This window comes from Molossus molossus, unplaced genomic scaffold (assembly GCF_014108415.1).
Source record: "Molossus molossus isolate mMolMol1 unplaced genomic scaffold, mMolMol1.p scaffold_m16_p_21, whole genome shotgun sequence".
NCBI classification, from domain to species: Eukaryota; Metazoa; Chordata; class Mammalia; order Chiroptera; family Molossidae; genus Molossus; species Molossus molossus.
The window spans coordinates 38,519,298-38,539,015 of NW_023425357.1; the positions used below are offsets into that span (position 1 = coordinate 38,519,298).

At 45.4% G+C, this 19,718-nt stretch overlaps 1 protein-coding gene across 1 annotated transcript in view; it reads right to left on the reverse strand.

Moving 5' to 3' along the window:
* The window catches only part of CDH5 (cadherin 5), a 37,541-nt gene that overhangs the window by 6,186 nt on the left and 11,637 nt on the right, over nt 1–19,718 (reverse strand). Inside the window, exons 2-10 of the mRNA XM_036275992.1 lie at nt 16,105–16,324; nt 10,813–11,101; nt 9,458–9,574; nt 8,413–8,577; nt 7,504–7,691; nt 5,964–6,214; nt 2,325–2,467; nt 682–806; nt 229–337 (exon numbers count right to left, since the gene is read on the reverse strand). Coding sequence (XP_036131885.1) covers nt 229–337; nt 682–806; nt 2,325–2,467; nt 5,964–6,214; nt 7,504–7,691; nt 8,413–8,577; nt 9,458–9,574; nt 10,813–11,101; nt 16,105–16,305 — 1,588 coding nt within the window. The 5' untranslated portion in view covers nt 16,306–16,324. The remainder of the gene's footprint in view (nt 1–228; nt 338–681; nt 807–2,324; nt 2,468–5,963; nt 6,215–7,503; nt 7,692–8,412; nt 8,578–9,457; nt 9,575–10,812; nt 11,102–16,104; nt 16,325–19,718) is intronic.

The window sequence follows — 19,718 nt, forward strand, 5'->3', positions numbered from 1 at the left end:
AATGGCAGGCCACGTGGACTTGACAGTTTGGCCAGGGCACCTCTGACCATTGTACAGACCAATAAGGTATGTGGCAGAAATTGTACAAAATTTGTCATCACATGAAAACCCCAGTGAGGCTTGCCTCAAGTTTGTTGGCTTGGTCCTTGACCCTGATGCTTCAAGACTCAAATAACCCCACCCCTGACCCTCCTAAGAGCCAGACTAACTACTTTCATGTGTACATACCATGATTATCTGTGAGGGTGAAGTTGCTGTCCTCATTGCTCAGGGAGAATTTGAACTTCACGTTTCTTGGTGTTATGTCCTTGTCTGTTGCTGAGATTTGCACCACCAGCTGGAGTGTGGAAGAGGAAGGATGGTCAGTGATGGTGTTGGGGTTGCCTGAGGTTCAGTGATGGAGACTTTGGGTTTAGACCTGACCATGACTGCCTCTCACCTGAAACACTAACCTAAATGATCTCCACAAAGATACTCTTTGTACCAGCCCCCTCCCCACCAATCTGTTCTGCACAAATTTTCTCTGAGCCTTAGTTTCTCCAGCTATAAAGCAGGGATAGTGTCACCTTTCCTCAAGACTGTTGTGTGGGTTACATTAAGCAACTGACTGTGGATGGGAGGTGTGGCTCTGAAGCCTGTCCCAGGTGGGCACCACCTTCCTCCCACCTGAGCCAGACTCACCATGCCCTGGTCAGCATTCTCACACACTTTGGGATTGTAGGGCTCAGCAAACTCTGGGGCGTTGTCGTTCTCATCCAAAACTTCGATGTGGACCCATACAATGGATTCTTTGCCCGTGGGGTTTCCTGCAGGGGGAAAGGACTTGTCACTGCAGTGGGCTCAGCTGATGTGTACATGGGGATTCCTGGAGGGGGCCCTGTTTACAGGAAGAGGGGGCTATGGACTTTTGGAAGAGAGGCCAGGGATGGTATTCTGGATGAAATGAGTGGAAGAGGGAGGAGGTCAAGCTTCAGGCACAAGGATGCTTACTAAAGAATTACTTGTAAGAATAAAAAGGTAACCTAAGTGAATTTTAAAAGGTTTTAATTAAATTGAATTAAGTAATCATTAAAAAATCTAATGATTTAGTTAAGTAATTAAATTAAACAAGTAAAATTTATTAAATTAATGAATTACAAAATGATTTAAAAGGTAAATAGCTTAAGTGAGATTGGGTTAATACATTATACCACTGTAAAAGAATGGAATATGTGACCATTTATAATGCTTATTTAAAAAATGTAATTTAAAAAACATTTTAGAACCATGAGAAAATGGTTCTGGAATAAGGTTAAGTAAAAATGCAGGATATGATTTCATACAAATATTATGAACTTCCTTCTATAAAAATATATGTAGAAAAAGGACCACAGAAGGTACAATGAAGTACCAGCAATTGTTGTCTCTGTATGGTATACTCTTCTCCTAGTATGCATTTTCCATATTTTAAAATAAACAACAAATAATTACTTTTAAAATTTAAAAATAGTATGAATATTATTAGGTAGGGAAGGAAGAGGCAAAAATCCATCTGAAAAATGCAGGAGTCCATCAGAGTTGGCTTGGCTTTCATATTGGGGATGTGGGAGTCTGGGACACCCAGCAGGAGACAGGGGCCTTCCCGGGTAGTCCTAGGGGGGCCTTGGCCAAGTTGAATCCTCTCCTCCTCTCTGGGTGGTGGTCCCCTGGGTAAGGTGGGAATGTTAATCCTTCTTCTGCAGGCCAGTTGTGATTTCTCATGTAGGCAAAGGGTATAAAACTCCAACACTTGCCTTTCCCTTTGGCATTTTACACTAATTTCTGGAGAACCTAACAATCTTAGAGTTAGAGGCTGCTGCACATTTTGAATTCAGCCCACTAACTGGAACATAAAGAGTCCACAAGACAGCCTTTTCCAAAGTCCATGATAATAAGAATCATGTGGCACTTGTTCAATGCATATTCCTTGGCCCTATTTTTGGCTCACTGGACCTGAACCTTCAGGGGAGAGTCTGAAAAGCTCTGTGTGAAGAGGTGCCCTAGTGATTCTTGTTACAGGGACAGCCTTTTTATTAACAGTGCTTCTTCAACTGTACTGGGCATGATATTCTGATTCAGTCTGAGACTTGGGCTTGGCACTTGGCCTTATAACAAGATCTCAGGGGATATGGACATTGCTGGTCCATCCACACTTGGGAATGAAGGCTCTATAGCATCCCAGTCAAGTGGTATTTCAGTAGGAGCTTATAATACCTCCAGAGACCCACAATGACAGATTGTGCCAGTTTTGAATGAATGAAGGAAAGGAGAAAAGCCCAGATACCCTGGCAGATGGGGCTACTCACCTCTAGAATCTAGTTCTTTGGCCTCCACAGTCAGGTTATACCAGGGGTAGATTTCTCTGTCCAGTGCTTTCTCATTGTAAATATTCCCATGCTTATTTACTTGGAAGAACTTGCCCTTGTCGCTGGTTCTGCGGATGAAGTATCTGCCCGGGGGAGAGAGATTCATTGCTTTCTATTGTTCTCTGCTGAGTTCAAATTCCTAGTTTGATAGGCAAGGCCCTTCTGGATCTGTCCCTTGCATCCTCCTCCATCCTCTTCTCACTTCCCATTGCACCCTACCACCCAGAGGGGTTCAGAGAAGTGAGATGATCCTCTTGATCTTAGCAATGCTGCCATCTCTGGAGAGGGTGGTGCCTGAGACTCTGTCAATAGCACTCTCAGAGCTGAGACAGGTGGCGCTATAATCAACTACACAACAATTGGGATTGTTTTTTGTGATAAATGGAGATAGTTGGGCAAGACCCAGGAAGAAATAAAAAAGGAGCTGTAAGAGACGAGAAGTGAGTGAAAGAAAATTTAATTTGTGAAGTAAAAATGTGAACAATTCTTTCAGAAATATAAAACAAAGGTATGAAGAGATGAAAAGAGAGAGGAAAAATATAATTATATATATATATATATTCCAAATATATATATTAGCTACTACTGAAGAAAATTCCAGAGCAAATGGAACAGAAGAAATAACAAAAGATATAATAATAAGAACTCTCCTGATCTGAAGAAAGGCCTGAGTCTACAGATTAAAAGAGATCATTGATATTAGGCATAATTTTAAAAAGACATCAATATTTAGGTATATTTTGACAACAATTTTGAATTTAAAGTCTATATGAAGAAACTGAAAAGAGTCCAGACAGAAAAAAAATGTATTTTTATAAAGAGAAACCAGATTCACCCCAGAAAGTCCCCATAAAATTAAATGCTAGAACACATTGATAGTAGTTTTGGAGTGATGTGTCTATAATCTGAGTATTATATGAGCACATCCAGGTGTTATGAACATAAGAAGGCAAAAGAACTATGGTATTTGTAACTATGCAAGAAATCAGGAAGTATATCTATTATCCACAAAGATGGGTCCTGAAAATTTGTTTTTTCAAAACTTCATCTAGCCCTGGCCAGTTTGGCTCAGCGGTTAGAGCATCAGCTTGCGGTCCCGAGAGACCCGGGTTCAGTTCCCGCTAAGGGCATGTACCTCGGTTGCAGTTTGTCCCCGGCCCTGGCTGGTCGTGCGGGTGGCAGCCACTCGATGTGTCCCTTTCACATCGATGTTTCTCTCTCTCTTCCTCTCTTTCCCTCCCACTCTGTCTGAACAAAAAAATGGAAAAATGTCCTCGGGTGGATAAAAAGAAAAAAAAAAACTTCATCTAAGTGAGAAACGTCTTAATATAAAGCAAAAACTTTGGGAGGAATTAATATGAAACTACTGATTTATTATTATATATAGGAAAGCAGTGGTGTGTGTATGAGAGAGAAAGAGAGAGAGAGAGAGAGAAAGAGAGGTTTTAAACTAGAAAATATAGGTCCAGGAAAACATTTATAATTTTATAGATGGAAGTAAATCTCACTGATAAAAGTGAAAATGAATGTACTATACCCAAATATCTAGGAGAAAAAAATAGATGGAGAAAAATAAAAAACCCATTAAGTTTGAGAAATGGTAAATGCAAAACAAGATAAAAGAAGTAAAATTAAACATATCATTTCTGATGAAAAATGTAAATATGTTAAACACAAAGCACTGCAGTTTAGATGAAAAAGCAAAGCCAACTACATTGTATTTTTGAAAGACAACTTAAAGCCAAATGACCTAGAAAAGTTCAAAGTAAAGTTTGGAAAATTCATATCAGGCAAACACAAATAACATGAAAATAGTACTGGCAAACTTAACATCAGGCAACATGGTACTGAAGGCAGAATGTTCAAATGGAACAGACTGGGTAATGTCATAGGATAAAAGGTGTAATGAAGATGAAATAGTTATAAACCGTTGTTGATAGAATAGAAACATTCAAATACATAAAGTGCCCTGGCTGGTTTGGCTCAGAGGTTAGAGCATCAGCCCATGGACTGAAGGGTCTTGGGTTCGATTCCTGGTCAAGGACATGTACCTGGGTTGCAGGTTCGATCCCTGACCTTGGTCAGGGCATGTGTTGGAGGCAACCAATCGATGTGTCTCTCTCACATTGATGTTTCTCTCTCTCCCTCCCATCTACTCTATCTAAAACTCAATGGAAAAATATCCCTGGGTGAGGATTAACAACAACAAAAATAATAAAATACATAAAGCAAAAGCTTCACCATTCAAGGAAATAAATGAACACAAATACAATTGTATTATATCACAAAACAAGTTAAAGAAAAAATATAAAATACCCTACCTCTTCTAAGTAAAAAGAAAAAAATCAATCCTAAACAAACACGTGGATCAATGAAGAAACAAAAATGATCATTATAGACTATTTAGAATAGAATGACCATGAAAACAGTAGCCCCAGAACTTAAGAGATGTAGCCAGAATGCAGGGACATAATTTGTCCTTAAGAAGACGACTTGATAGCATAGAAACATTAACTATCCCCCAACTTGATATGTAAACATGATTGTCATTAGAATTCTAATGTTATTTATAAACTGGATAAATAATTTTAAAGTTCATAAAAGGAAAGAATGTTTTAGAGTGCATAAAAATTATGTAAAGTAAAAAAACAGCAAGGGAGGGACTTGCCTTATGTGTATAATTTTCAGTGTAAAGCTGTTACGGTGAAACTGGGTGGCTTTGCCACAGAAGAGCTAGAATAGATGATTCAGAAATAGATTTGGGTATATACAGGAACTTAGTATGTAAAGAAGGTGAGAAAACAATGAGTTACTTAAATGGTGCTGGCACAGTTGGCTACCCCTCTGGAGTAAAAAGAGATTGGATTAAATTCATACTATCTAATGTTAAGTGGCTGATAGAAGTATGAGTTAGAAGTAAATCTTTTGTCCCACAGGGTAGAAGAGAGGAGTCTCATTGAGATGGAAGAACAAGTAGTGATGAAATGGGCATGGTATGATCCTCACCCCCAAATTAAAAACAATAGAAAACCAAACCAAACCAGACAAGTAAACAACAAATCTGCCATTAATGTATCTTGCTGTTTGTGTGGTTGTGAAGAAAGGTGTGGTAGGACAACATCAGGCATGAGTTTGGTGAACAGGAGTTTTCTGGGAGCGTGGGGTGACTGGTGTTTCTTTTATCAATCTTTGTGTTACTTCTCTGTGAAATGGACACGTTTTCTCTTGGTTTTGGGAAGACAAATTTAATAAAACATGGAGAGGATTTATATACATTATCTAGTTTGTTGCCCTCTAGATAGTCAGATCTCCCTAGATGGGGCCTGTGGGAGCCAGGATCCAAAGAGCAGACCCTTCAAGGTTGAGCAACTCTGATGGCCAGGGTTGTGCTAGGTGGGACAAGATCCCAGATGGCCATGTGGGTTAGTGGAAGAGCTTAGTGCTAGTCCTGTTCCTGCCACTTCTCACACATGTGCCGGGAAAATCAGGTTTCTCCTTTGAGTCTGGGTTTCAGTCCAGCAGGCAGAAGAACCTCAAGGCCAGGATTGTCATGATAGCCACACCTCACACCCTCCTTACCCAATGGTCCTCCGAGCGGCGTCGGGGTCCACAGCCAGTACTGAGCCGATCAGAGGTTTCTTCAGGTTCTCCTGCAGCTGGAAGTGGTAGAAGGGCTTCTGGAAGATAGGGGGCTCATCCACATCTGTGACATTGATGGTGACGCGGGCCTTGTTTCTGGAGAAGGTGCTGCTTGAGTAGCGGAGGTTGATGGTGGGGTCTGTGGCCTCGATGGTGAAGCTGTATTGCTGGATGTGTTCATAGTCCAGGGGCTGTGGGAGGGAAAAGTATGGTGAGAGCCTGTTCAGAGTCAAGCATGTGGCATGTGATCTTCACAGCAATCCTGCAAAGTAGTTCTGGAATGGTACCTACTTAACAGATCATCAGGAGAATGGCTGGGCCTAGCTATCTTCAGCTGTCCCCCATTGCTGTACCCTCAGCCTGGCTCTATGCTTGGCTCGTGTATCAAGTATTGGGGACACACAGGGATCAGCTCCCGTCCTGCTTTCAAGGGGATCGAAGACTAGTGGTTCTAGCCACAGCTCCTTAAGGATGAGTCTTTTCTTATGTGTTTGCTCAAGAATCTTCTCCTACCCTTGTCTGCTTAGTACTCTCCTCCTCACGTCCCAGAACCCACCTTCTCTCAGAACCTATCCCTCCTGACACAGAAAACTGTCCCTGTACAGGTCACTGTAGCACTTATACCCCCTACCCTTTTTGCCTTTTTATGTCTTCCCTGTTTGCTGAGAGCTTTGGTACCATGAAGGCTGACTGACCCCCATGGGTATCTCCAGTCCTCAGTGCAGGGCTGGGCTAGAGACAGTCTCAGAAGAGGTCCGCTGGAGGTCCGGCTCGGGCAGAGGGTTCTAGAATGTCCCATCTGTGGTGGATGCTCCCTGGCCCAGGGCTGCCAGTCCTCTGTGTGGGCATTCTGAAGGCACTTTGTGCCCCGGCAGGACCTTCCCTCCACTTCCAGATTCAGTTGCTCTGACCACTGTCAGCAGCCACTGCCAGTGACCACTGACACCCCCACAGCATGCACTGTTTCCTGTGGCTGATGGCTTTCTGCTACAAGCACCTGTGACCCATGGCGCTCTACAGGCCGGTGTCCAGGGCAGCTGGAAAGTACCAGGGAGAGAATGTGCCTAGGGGCAGCCCTCACTCTACACCACAGCTCCCACACTCAGCTGCTGCCCTTCTGAGGCAGCCGCCCCCAGTGGGACTAGGCCCCCACTGCCCATGGTGAAAATCTGCTCACAAAGGAGCCCCACATCATCTTCCTTTTTTTCACATGTAACTGCTCCTGGGGCTTCCTGGATCATTTCCCAAATAAGCTATTTACACCAAATCATTGCTTCACAGTCTGCTTTGGGGGTACATCAGCCTAAGGCACTCATCCTGGCTCCCCTGTCCCAGTTTCCATGAGCACATGGCCAGCTCCAAGCTGACCCACATGTGCACCTCTGATGGATTCTGACCTGGTAGCCAATCCTGGGTGAGTTCTGAGGATGCCGGGAGCCCCCAACCCCACATCTGTCCCCATTGCCCCAGGCCTGCAAACCTTCATGGGCTTGATGATGCCCTCATTGTGGGTGGGGTCCGTCTCGATGGTGAAGCTGTCTCTGTACTCTCCCTGCACGATGCTGTACTTGGTCATCCGGTTCTGGGGTTCATCTGGGTCCTCAACAAACAGAGAGCCCAGGGGGCTGCCCACATGGATGTCTTCAGGCACCGTAAATATGTACTGGGCTGGTGCAAACAGGGTACCCCAGAGGGCATTGGGTTAATAAGATAGACAAGTTGATTATCCCTCCTGCTACCCTAATATATTCTGATATAGGAAATGGGCATGGGAAAACAATAAAAATAATAAATGATAATAATAATGATGCCATTGAAATTTTGAGTCCCAAGGCAAAATGGTTCTGCTCGCTCCTTCCTTCCTTCCTTCCTTCCTTCCTTCCTTCCTTCCTTCCTTCCTTCCTTCCTTCCATCCATCCTTCCATCTAGTTATTGAGCACCCACTGTGTGCTACGTACTTTTCTAGGGGAGTTATCCGTTGACAAGAGAGACAAGGAGATAAGTACTGCCTTCAGGGAGCTTATGCTGTACACACGAGGCCACTTCAGGAAAACTGGCCTGTCCTTGAGGTGGCTGAGCCTCTGAATTATGCTTCAGCATCAGACAGTTCAAGTGAAGAGCCATCTGACTTCCTCCCTAGCCCCACCCAGGACATGTGACAAGCTCTTGTCAGACATTTTTGGGGAGAATCAGTCTGTGAGTGAGGTCAGGGTCCTGTGTCAGGAGGCAGTAGGACAGACTTGGGAATGTGTACAGGGTTGGAGAGCAGGGCCTCTCCCTTCACCAGAATGACTTCCCTGGGACTTAGGCTCACTCTGGGGTGGGGAGAGAGGTAGAGGAACTCCCAGCTCTTTCCTTAGAGCCTGAGAGTCCCAGGGGAAGGGCTTACTCTGGGTGAAGATGGGGAAGTTGTCATTGATGTCCTGCAGAGTGACCAGCACGGTGGTTGTGCCTGAGTCCCCCCGGAGGCCCTGGGCATCTCGTGCTTCCACCACGATCTCGTACTTGGCTTGTGTCTCTCGGTCCAAGTTGTTGGTTTTTGTGAAAATGAGTCCTGCAAAATGTGTCCCAGCAGGAGCCATGTTACCTGGGGAGCTTGTGGAAAAGACTGTTGTCCAAGCCTTCTCCTGAGATCACCTGACCCCAGGTGATTCAAGCATGCAGCCAGGCTGAGGGACACAGGTCAACCACCCCCTGCTTTCACGCTCTGCACTTCGAGGCCAAAGCTGCCCAAACAATTTGGTCTAATATGAGTCTTAGCTGCCTGGAGCATGGTGTTAAGAAGAGCACGAGGCTACCTCTGGGCTCAGCATGGAGAGAGGGCTGTGAAGGATCAGTGACGCCTGCCTTGGTGCCTCGCAGGGTGAGTGGTGTCTGAAGCTGTGTATCTGCCATCCCTCCAGGCCTGGTCAACTGGACTTCTGTCTTGCTCCTAAGACTCAGTCCTTACAGTTTTTAAAGTCACACTGAGTGGGTAATTACAATGGGCCAAGTGCTCTCTATGCAATATCTAATTCAGACTTCACAGCTACCATGCAAAGTGAATATAACATTCCCATGTTTGGATGAAGGAACGAAGGCTTGCAGAGGCTAGCTGACTTGCCTAAGGTCTTTAGCGAGGCTGAGTGGAGAGCTGGGTTAGGAAGCCAGTCTGTCTGAATCTGCACCCAGAGTGCTATCCAGCTTTCACTCTTGCCAGCTGTGTCACTGCTTGGGTCCTGATTTTGTTCCCTAGGCTGTAGACCATGTCTTGGGAACCTGTCTGCTTCCTTCTGCCCTCACCAGCCACCTTGTCTTAATGTGTGATACCGACCACCTTCATAGCAGAGTGTGGCTCAGTGGTTGGTGACACCTGTCAGACTGGGCTTCCCTTGGCACCTGCACCTGCAATATCTGTCCCCCTTCCAAGCCACAGGATGGTTAGTCACACAGACCAGAATTATAAATGCCAAAGTGTTCATCTCCTTTCAGGATTTGGTACAAGACAGAGGCGTGGTCTGCCACCGTGGGGTCATCTGCGTCCACTGCTGTCAGTTGGATGACTGAGGTCCCTGTGGAGAGAGAGTCCAGGGGTTGCAGTCTTATGACTGCCAGCCCCCCACCCGGTTCCCAGATAAGGGCAGATGGAACTCAGGGTCCCTGACCCACCTCCCCCAGGGCCCGAGGGAGAAAAGGCTGTTTTGTTTCCTGTGGAGCCTGCATGGGGCTGGTGGGGGTGGAGGCCTAGCCTGGTCAGCCTTGAAGGGGGCAGAGAGAACAGGTGGTTTACATTTATGGGGGAAATGAGGGAGGGGTGCATGGTTGGGGTCCTGAGGAGAAACCTAGGAGAGTGACGAGCTGCATCTTTCCTCCCCTGGAAGGGTAGAAGCAAGGGGCTGGGAAAGTGCCCCCAAAGGGGTGGATGTCACAGGTCTTTTTCCCTAAAACACCAGGATCCCCATACTTAACAGGAAGGTCTGATCCCAGGGCCTTGTCCAGGGCCCCTGAACTAATGGGTAGAGAAAGGAATCCTTTTCTGGTACCTCCTGGAGGCTTGGGGTAAAGCTAAGGAATGAATGAAGAGTAACCGCTGGAGGCCTGTGGTCCAGACTTAGGGACACACCTTGGGGTAAGGGCTCTAGTCCCCCCCACCTCCTGCCCTGCTCCTGCATAGATTCCAGAGATGTCTCATTTTACCATGGTGGCAGTTTGGCATTATTCATGTGCAAAGGCTATGCTCTTGTGTCAGACCTGAGAGTCAGAGCAGTGGTGGGGCTTGTTCTAAAGAGTAACCAGGCCCTGGCCGGTTTGGCTCAGCGGTTAGAGTGTCGGCCCACAGATTGGAGAGTTCCGGGTTCAGTTCCCGCTAAGGGCACCTACCTCGGCTGCAGTTTTTCCCCTCCCCGGTTGGGGTCTTGTGGGTGGCAACCACTTGATGTGTGTCTCTCACATCGATGTTTCTTTTTCTCTCTTCCCCCCTCTCTCCCTCCTGCTCTATCTGAAGATAAATGCAAAAATGTCCTCCATTGAGGATTAAAAAAAAAAAAAGTAATCAGAAGTGCATGTGTCTGATGGCAAAGGCTCAGTCTATGATCAGGATCGGGCTCAGTCTATGACTAGGGTCAGGGTTTAGTCTATGGTCAAGTTCAGGGCTCAGTTTATGACTAGGGTCATTAAAATCACTGCCCTGAATCCACTGAATCCTGGGATCAGGAAGTGAAGTAGCTGATGGAGAGGTGCCTTCAGGCTAGGGATGAGGGGGAAAGAGGAGAGAGGGACAAGAGGAGAGAGGGACAGACTGAGCACGTACCTGCAGTCGACATCTCGGACACAGATGCATTGAAAAACTGGTGAGTGAACACAGGCCAGTTGTCATTCACATCGTGAACACTGATGGTGAAACTGGAAGGAGACTCCAGGTCCTTTCCGTTGTCCCTGTCCACTATGAGGGCAGTGAGGTGGTACTCAGAGATCTTCTCCCTGTCTAGCCTCTCAAAGGCATACACGTCCCCCGTGTCCTCATTGACCCGGAAGACCTTGTTGGCAGAGTCTCCTCTGATCAGGTACTTGGCTTTCTTGTTGTTTGCACTTGATCTGATCTAGGAAAGAAGAGGTGCTCTCAGCTGGGAAAGGGCAGTGTTGGCTGTGTGTGAGTACGTGTGAGTTTGCAAGTGCATGTGTGTACGTACATACATGTGTGCAAGTACATGTACGTACACACATGCATGCTTCTTCACGTATGTGTGTGTGGTGCTGGCCAGGGATCCTAAATGTGACACTGCACTTTTTAAAAATTAAAGTGTAGTTGACTTACAATATTAGTTTCAGGTGTACAACACAATGATTCGACATTTGTATTTCTTATGATGTGATCACCACGGTAAGGCTAGTAACCATCTGTCACGGTGCAGAGTTATGATAATATTGACTATTTTCCTTATGCTGTACATTATATCTGCATGACTTAATTATTTATTTATAACTGGAGGTTTGTAGCTCTTATTCCTCTTCATCCTTTTCATTCATTCCTCCCACTGCCCTCCCCTCTGGCAACCATCAATTTGTTCTCTGTATTTATGATTTTTTTTCTTGTTTTTTTTTTTTTTTTTTAAGATTACACATGTAAGTGAAATAACATATTTGTCTTTCTCTGACTTATTTCACTTAGCATAATAGCCTCTAAGTCCATCCACGTTATTGCAAATGGCAATATTCTATTCTTTTTTATTGCTGAATAATATTCCATTGCATACATGTACCACATCTTTATTCATTCATCTATTGATGGATACCTAGGTTGCTTCTACATATGGCTATTATAAATAATGCTGCATGAACATAGGGGTGCATAAGTATTTTCAAGTTAGTGCTTCTGTTTTCTTTGGATAAATACCCAGAAATGAAATTGCAGAGTCATGTGGTAGTTATAGTTTTAATTTTTGAGGACCCCCAACCCCCTTGCTCTTTTCCATAGTGGCTGCACCAATTTGTATTCCTACCAACAGCAGTACACGAGGGTTCCCTTTTTTCCACATCTTCCCCAACACTTGTTATTTGTTGTCTTTTTTATAACAGTCTTTCTGGCAGGTGTGAAGTGATGGTTCATTGTAGTTTTAATTAGCATTTTCCTGATGCTTAGTGATGTTGAACATCTTTTCATGTCTGTTGGCCAAGAAAGAGTTTCAGGTGTACAGAAAAGGAAGTGTCAGGAAGGGTGTGGTCAAATCCCATGAGGCCTCGCGGATGTCTCCAAGGTTTAGCAGCATGCAGTCATTGGACTTCTTGGTGGGAGCAGCATCAAGGGGGTGGGTGGGTGAGAAGCCAGATAACAGAGCATAGAGAAGAGTCTGCAAGGTGAGGAAGTAGAGATGGGGAGGGAGGACATTTTCCTTGGGTGTGAACAAGGGAGGGGGAGGCGGGGCAGCAGCTGGAGGTGGTATGCTTCTTGGAGCAGGGCTGCAGTGTGCAGGGGCAGGCCCATGGGTTCATGTGGAAGTCCTAAGACCCAGTGGCCGAGTCATCTGATGAACAGTTAGGTTCTGTAACTTGTGGCCTGAGAGACAGGCTTGGGCCCTGTGAGTTTCTCAGGGATAGGATAAAATGGTAGTTCCAAACTTGGTTCTGAGTGGGTGTGTTAGGATCCACATGGACAGGAATAGTGAGGGGGAGTGAGTCAGCTTTGATCTATTTTCTTAGAATTCTGTGTAAGATTTTATTTGAATATAAGTTTCTGTTTTCTTTCCCTCCAACTTTCCTTAAATAGACTTTATTTTTCAGTTTTAGATTTATAGAAAAGTAGAGAAGGTGGTACAGAAAGTTCTCATACTTCCTGCTCCCAATTTCTCTTATTAATGACGTCTTACATTATTACTCTGGTACCTTTGTTATAATTAATGGACCAATATTGATAGATTATTATTGACCCATGTCCATAGTTTATGCAGATTTTTGAAGTTTTTACTTAATGCCCTTTTTCTGTTCTCAGATCCCATCCAGGACACCACATTATATCTAGTCATCATATCTCTTTAAAATCTTCTGGGCTGTGACGGTTTCTCAGACTTCCAGTGTTTTTGATGAACTTGACTATTTGGAGATGTCCTGGTGTAGGAGTCCCTCTGTTGGAATTTGTCTGACATTTCCCCCATAATTAGACTGAGGTTATGGAGAGCCTTCCTCTTTAAAAATTATCACTATAGTCCTGACTGGTGTGGCTCAGTGGATTGAGCGTCATCCCATGCACTGAGAAGTCACGGGTTCAATTCCCAGTCAGGGCACATGCCCAAGTAGCGGGCTTGATCTTCAGTAGGGTCATGCAGGAGTCAGCTGATCTATGTTTCTCTCATCGACATTTCTCTCTCTCCCTCTTCCTTCCTTTCTGTCTCTTTCAAGTCAATAAAAACATATTTAAAAAATTTTTTTTAATTATCACTATATTTTGACATTGTCTTAGTGCCCAATGCCATGCTGACCCGTGTTTGTGGATTCGGAAGTCTGCCCAGGGCTCACTCCCATTGTCCAACCAGCTCTGTAAACAAAGGCTCTGTGCTCTGGCCTTGAGAAACAGGGGCTTCAACCTTCCCTTAGATGCCATCTTTGGGAGCTAGGAGGTGATCCTGGAGCCCCGTCCTTGTTCCTCCCATGCACCCTTGTTTCCATCCAGGGTGGGGACTGCATGTGGCTACGCTGTCCCCCCAGCCCAATTACAGGTACCAAGTGAACGCTGATGGCAGATGACAGCAGGCCTGATGCTGCTCAAAGACCCTTGGGTGAACCCTTCAAAGGTGGCCATGTCAGGCTGTGCATGACGCAGCTGTTCCCTGCTTTCTGCTGACAATCTCTGACTCACCCTGCAGATTTCCTTGGGACCAGCCACTCTCTGCAGTGGCTGATTCATGGCACAATTATCCCGCCATGAAGGACGTGGGTGGGCTGATGGAATTTTTCTGTATGACACGGCATTCATATTCATGTTGGGAGTCAGGAGCCCTGTGCTTTCCTGGCGCTGTGTTCACCTAGGGCTGTATCCTGGGCAAGTGTCTTTTCCCCTTGAGTAGTCACACTGAGGGATTTTAACTGCCCCGTAACTCTTGGGAGCCAAAGGAGCCATGGGCACAGCCAGTTGGTTGTTGGCGGAGCTTTGAGTGGGTTCCCCCAGCTGCTGTGGTATTTCTGATGCAAGATCAGACTGGACCCTCTTCCGTCAAAGGGTCCTCTCCAGTCTTTTTCCCTATAACCAGAGGGCTCCTGCATCTTTGCTGCTCATGGGGTTCTTTGTCTAATGTGTGCTATCCTTCTAGACTAGGGTGGGTGAACTGTTTCCAGAAAAGGCCAGATAGCAAATATTTTCAACTTGATAGCTCATATGGTCTTCATCACACTATACAAACATGACATTGTAGCATGAAAGCAACCATGACTAAATCATAGGTGTGACTCTATTCCAATAAAACTGTATTTACAAAACCAGGTGGCAGGCCAGTTCTGCCAGCCCCTATTTTAGACTGAAAGCTGCACAAGAATGGGGACCATGTTACCTTTGCCCACCGTGGTCTCCTCAGAACCTGGTACCATACTTCCTTTCATCAGCACAGTAAGCTGTTATTTCTGTAGCTACTATATTAAATTCCAAGGACTGACATGGTGAGATTTGATGCACTTAAAAGAAATTCTTTTCCTCATTGAAAACTCTCAAAGTACCTAGTCCATCTGCCTGTCACTGTGTGTGAAATTCCACCACTAGAGTGATTCTTTTGAATTAGAATGGTCGGTTTTGCCATCAATAGCAGTGTAGCACAGACAGTTCAGTCATCACCCTGAGCTCTAGGAAAGGTGACTGGGGGTGAACAAGTTTTAGAGGGAGGAAGTGGGCATTGGAGCTCTGGAGGGGAGGCTTGTGTCAAGTACCTTGTGTGGGTGTTCTAGAATCTGGGGGACTCCGTAGGGTGACAGGAAAGTAGGGAGGGATGGTCTGAGAGAAAGTTTTTTTTGAGGAAGTTCAAAGGCCTAGACCAGGGTTGGCAAACTATTGCCTGGACCATTAACTTTATCACCAGTACAATTTCATAGAAGTCTGCTCAGGTTTTCCAGACCTTTCATATGGGAAAATTTTATGGCAGGCTTTGCTGCTTCTGTCCTAAGCCCTGATCTGGTCTTCTCAGCCTGTGCACGGGATAGCACTTCAACCAGTGATATTTGGTCCACAGACCAAGGTCTGGGAGAAAATAAACCATAGTGTACACCATCATTTCTACCACAACCACATCCCACTACCACCATCACAATCATGGTCACTATTACCACTACCACCACCAACTTCTTCCTTAGCATTACCACTATTATCACTATCACCAACTTTCCCTTCCTCATTGTCACCACCATTATTACCACCACCACTAACTTTCTCTTCCCCATCACCATCATCACCATTATCATAATCACCTCCACTATCACCACCACCACCACGGTCACCAACTTCCCCTTCCTCTTCCTCATCACCACCACCACTACCACCACCAACTTCCACTTCCCCATCACCATCATCACCATCATCATCACCTCTACTATCACTACCACCACCACTGTCACCAACTTCCCTTTCCTCTTCCCTATCACCACCACAACCACCACCAACTTCCACTTCCCCATCACCACCATCACCATTATCATCACCTCCATTATCACCACCACCACTGTCACCAGCTTCCCCTTCCTCTTCACCACCATCACCACCACCATCACCACCACCACCACCACCACCACCACCACCACCACCACCACCAACTTCCACTCCTAATTACCATCATCACCTCCATTATCACCACCACCTTTCTCTTCTCCATCACTATCAATTACCACCATTATCCTCACCACTACCACCACCATGACCTTCCTCTTTACCATCCGCATCATCATCACCATTATTACATCATCTTTTCCTTCATTATCTCGACCATCACCACCACTGCATCTACCACCCCAATCATCTCTACCCCCAGTACCATTACCCTCACAACTGTCATCCCCACCCCTACAACCACCACCATCACTACTGTGGGTCATTTACTGCTGAGGCCTCTCCTGCTCTGGGCCTGAGCCTTACCTTGCCCACATGATGGGGCAGTGAGGTGTTTTTCTCTTCATCAATGTGCATCTCGTTCCAAATCCAATGTCTCTTCTGGCGCCGGTGGGTGGGTAGCATGCTAGGAGTGTCCAGTTGGGCAGGGTTAGTGCTTGCAGCAGCTGCCATCAGCAGTCCTAGACAGGTGCCCACTGTGGCCAGCAGTATCAGGGGCAAATGCATCTTCCCAGGAGGCACAGATCTGGGGAAAGAGAGGAGACACCATCAGGGCATATTGGTCACTACCCTGGTGAGCGAGCAGCTCCCAGGGATAATTGAACTCCCCTTATCATTCACTCCTTCATCCTTCACCCTCTGCTGATACCAGCAAAATCAGACTCTGTTCCTGCCCAAAGAGTTTCCTGGGAGGGGAAGGCAGACACAGAAAGAGTTCCTATTTAAGTGTCACATGTGCTAGTGTGGAAAAAGTGCAAGCAACAATCAGGCTGAGAGGAGGATTGTCGAGAAAGCTTTCTAGAGGAGAGGGTTATGCTGATGATGGTTCCCAAAGCCCTGTGCAGTGGGCACCCAGACATCCTCATTTTATACCCAAGAAAACCACATGCAAACAAGTTATGTTCACATTGGAGCAAGTGGTGGGGCTAACAATGGAACCCAGCTAACATTTATCCAGCACCTACTATTTGCCTGATATTGTTCCAAGCACTTTGTGTTATCTCATTTAATCCTCCCCAAAACCCTTGAGGTGGACATAATTGTAATCCTCATTTTACAGATAAGCTAAGGAATGGAGTTCTGAGATCACTCAGACAGCGAACAGCAGAATCAGAATTTGAACCAAGTTTGTCTGACCCCCAAAATTCATGCTTTTCTCTACTACTTTTTTTTGTTTGTTTAGTTTTCAATTAACAGCTGACATACATTATATTAGTTTCAGGTGTTCAACCCAGTGATTAGACATTGATATATCTTATGAAGTAATCACCCCAATATAACTAGTACCCATCTAACACCATACATAGTATGATAATATTATCAACTATATTCCTGGGTTTACATCCCCATGCTATACTTTACATCCCCATGACTATGCTGTAACTACCAATTTGTACTTCTTTTTTTTTTTTTTTTTTTTATCCTCACCCGAGGATATTTTTCCATTTTTTGTACAGATAGAGTGGGAGGGAGAGAGAGAGAGAAACATCGATGTGAAGGGACACATCGAGTGGCTGCCACCCGCACGACCAACCAGGGCCGGGGACAAACTGCAACCGAAGTACGTGCCCTTAGCGGGAACCGAACCCGGGTCTCTCCGGACCCCAGGCTGACGCTCTAACCGCTGAGCCAAACTGGCCAGGGCCCAATTTGTACTTCTTTATGCCTTCCCCCTTTTTTTAAATCATCCCCCCACCAGCCCCCTCTCATCTGGCAACTGTCAAGATATTCTCTATATCTATGAGTCTGTTTCTGTTCTGCTTATTTGTTTATTTTGTTTTTTAGATTCCACATATAAGTAAAACCATATAGCATTTGTCTTTCTCTGTCTGACTTATTTCACTCAGCACAATACCCTCTAGGCCCATCCATGTTGTTGCAGATGCAAGATTTCATTCTTTTCTATGGCCGAGTCATATTCCATTATACCTATGCAAAGTTCTTTATCCATTCATCTACTGATGGACTCTCAGGTTGCTTCCATATCTTCGCTGTTGTAAAAAATGTGGCAAGGAACATATGAATGTATCTGTCTTTCTGATTTTGTGTTTTGTGTTTCTTTGAATAAATATCCAGAAGTAGAATAGCCAAGTCCTTCTTTGTCTCTGGTTATAGCCTTTATTTTAAAGTCTATTTTGTTTGGTATGAGTATTGCTACCCTAGTTTTTTTTTTTTTTAATTTCTATGTTCATGAAATGTCTCTTTCCATCCCTTTACTTTCAGTCTTTCGATCTGAAGTGGTCTCTTGTAGACAGAATATGGAAGAGAGCAGGAATCTTTTCATCAGGCTCTGTTCCCCAATGAGTCCGCCACTTGAGTGTGTTGCTCTGGAGGAGGCTAGTGGTGCTGCGGCGTGGTCTGAAGCTGTCCACCTGGTATGCTGGCTGTGGAGCTTCCTGGGAGGTGCAGGCCAAGGTCAGCTGCTATCTATGCTCTGCCTGGTGCTACCTGACATGAGCTACAAAGCAATCTGAAGCTGGCTGCTATTTGTGCTGGGCTCGGAAGTGCCTGGGAGAGCCACATTGCGAACTGAGGTTGGCTGCTGCTAGCAATGGTCCTGGGGCCACTAAGTAAGAAGTGTGGGGCTGGCTGAGGCCAGAGGCTGCTTGTTTGGGGTTTGTGAACCTCTGAGAGATTTTAAGAAAGTCTGTAGTTTGAGCCAAGACAAGCCGTTTGCATGGAAATGACACTGGAAGTGGCTGGAAGTTGGGTTGGTGGGCCTCAGGGCATCACCAGGGTGGGCCCAAAAGCCTTAGCCAGGTTGATGGAGACTCAGATATGCCCACCGCTGGGTCTGTGTGGGGAGGGCTCAGCAAAGGAACAGTGGCCTCTGCCAGCACTTTTGTCTGGGAGAAAGCTGCCCCTCCAGCTCCTGCTCCAAAGTCAGACAATTCAGTTCCTCCCCATATGTTCCTGGCACCTTTCGAGCTGCTGCCCCAGCACTGGAGCTCAGAGTGATTCCACCTAAGTTCGGATCTGGAGAAGAGGGAACCCTTGTGCACTGTTGGTGGGAATGCAGCCTGGTGCAGCCACTGTGGAAAACAGTACAGTTTCCTCAAAAAATTAAAAGTGGAACTACCTTTTAACCCAGCAATCCCACTTCTTGGAATATATCTGAAGAAATCCAAAACACTAATTCAAAAGAATATATGCATCCCTATGTTCATAGCAGAGCTATTTGCAATAGCCAAGATCTGAAAACAGCCCAAGTGCCCATCAGTAGATGAGTGGATAAAAAAGTTGTAGCACGTTTACACAATGGAATACTACTTGGCCATAAAAAAGAAGGAAATCTTACCTTTTGTGACACCATGAATAGACCTGGAGATTATTATCCTAAGTGAAATAAACCAGTGAGAGAAAGACAAATACCATATGATCTCACTTATATATGGAATCTAATCAAGGAGAGGAGGATTGGGAGGCCGGGTGAAAAAAAGTTAAGGATTAAGCAAAAATATGACACATAGACATGGACCACAGTATAGTGATAGCCAGAGAAAAGGGAGTTGCGGGGAGGTGGAAGTGGGCAAAGGGGGGATAAATAGAAATAGAAAGAGACTTGACTTTGGGTGGTGAGCACATGATGCAGTGTGCAGATGATGTGTTATTGAGTTGTACACTTGAAACCTGTATGGTTTTATTAACCAATGTCACCCCAATACATTCAATTAAAAAAAAGAGGAATGCCTGGGACTCCAACAGACCTCCGTCTCCCTCAACCACAATCCTGCTGGTTTCCCCAGCCAGAAGTTATGGGGACTTCTTTTCCTGGGCTAGGTATCCTTGTGTGAGGTTGGGACCTCTTGCTCCTTGGGAGATTCCTCTGTAGCTGACATATCCTCTTGCTTTTTATATTTTTTTAAATCCTCACCTGAGGATATTTTTCCATTGATTTTTAGATAGAGTGGAAGGGAGGG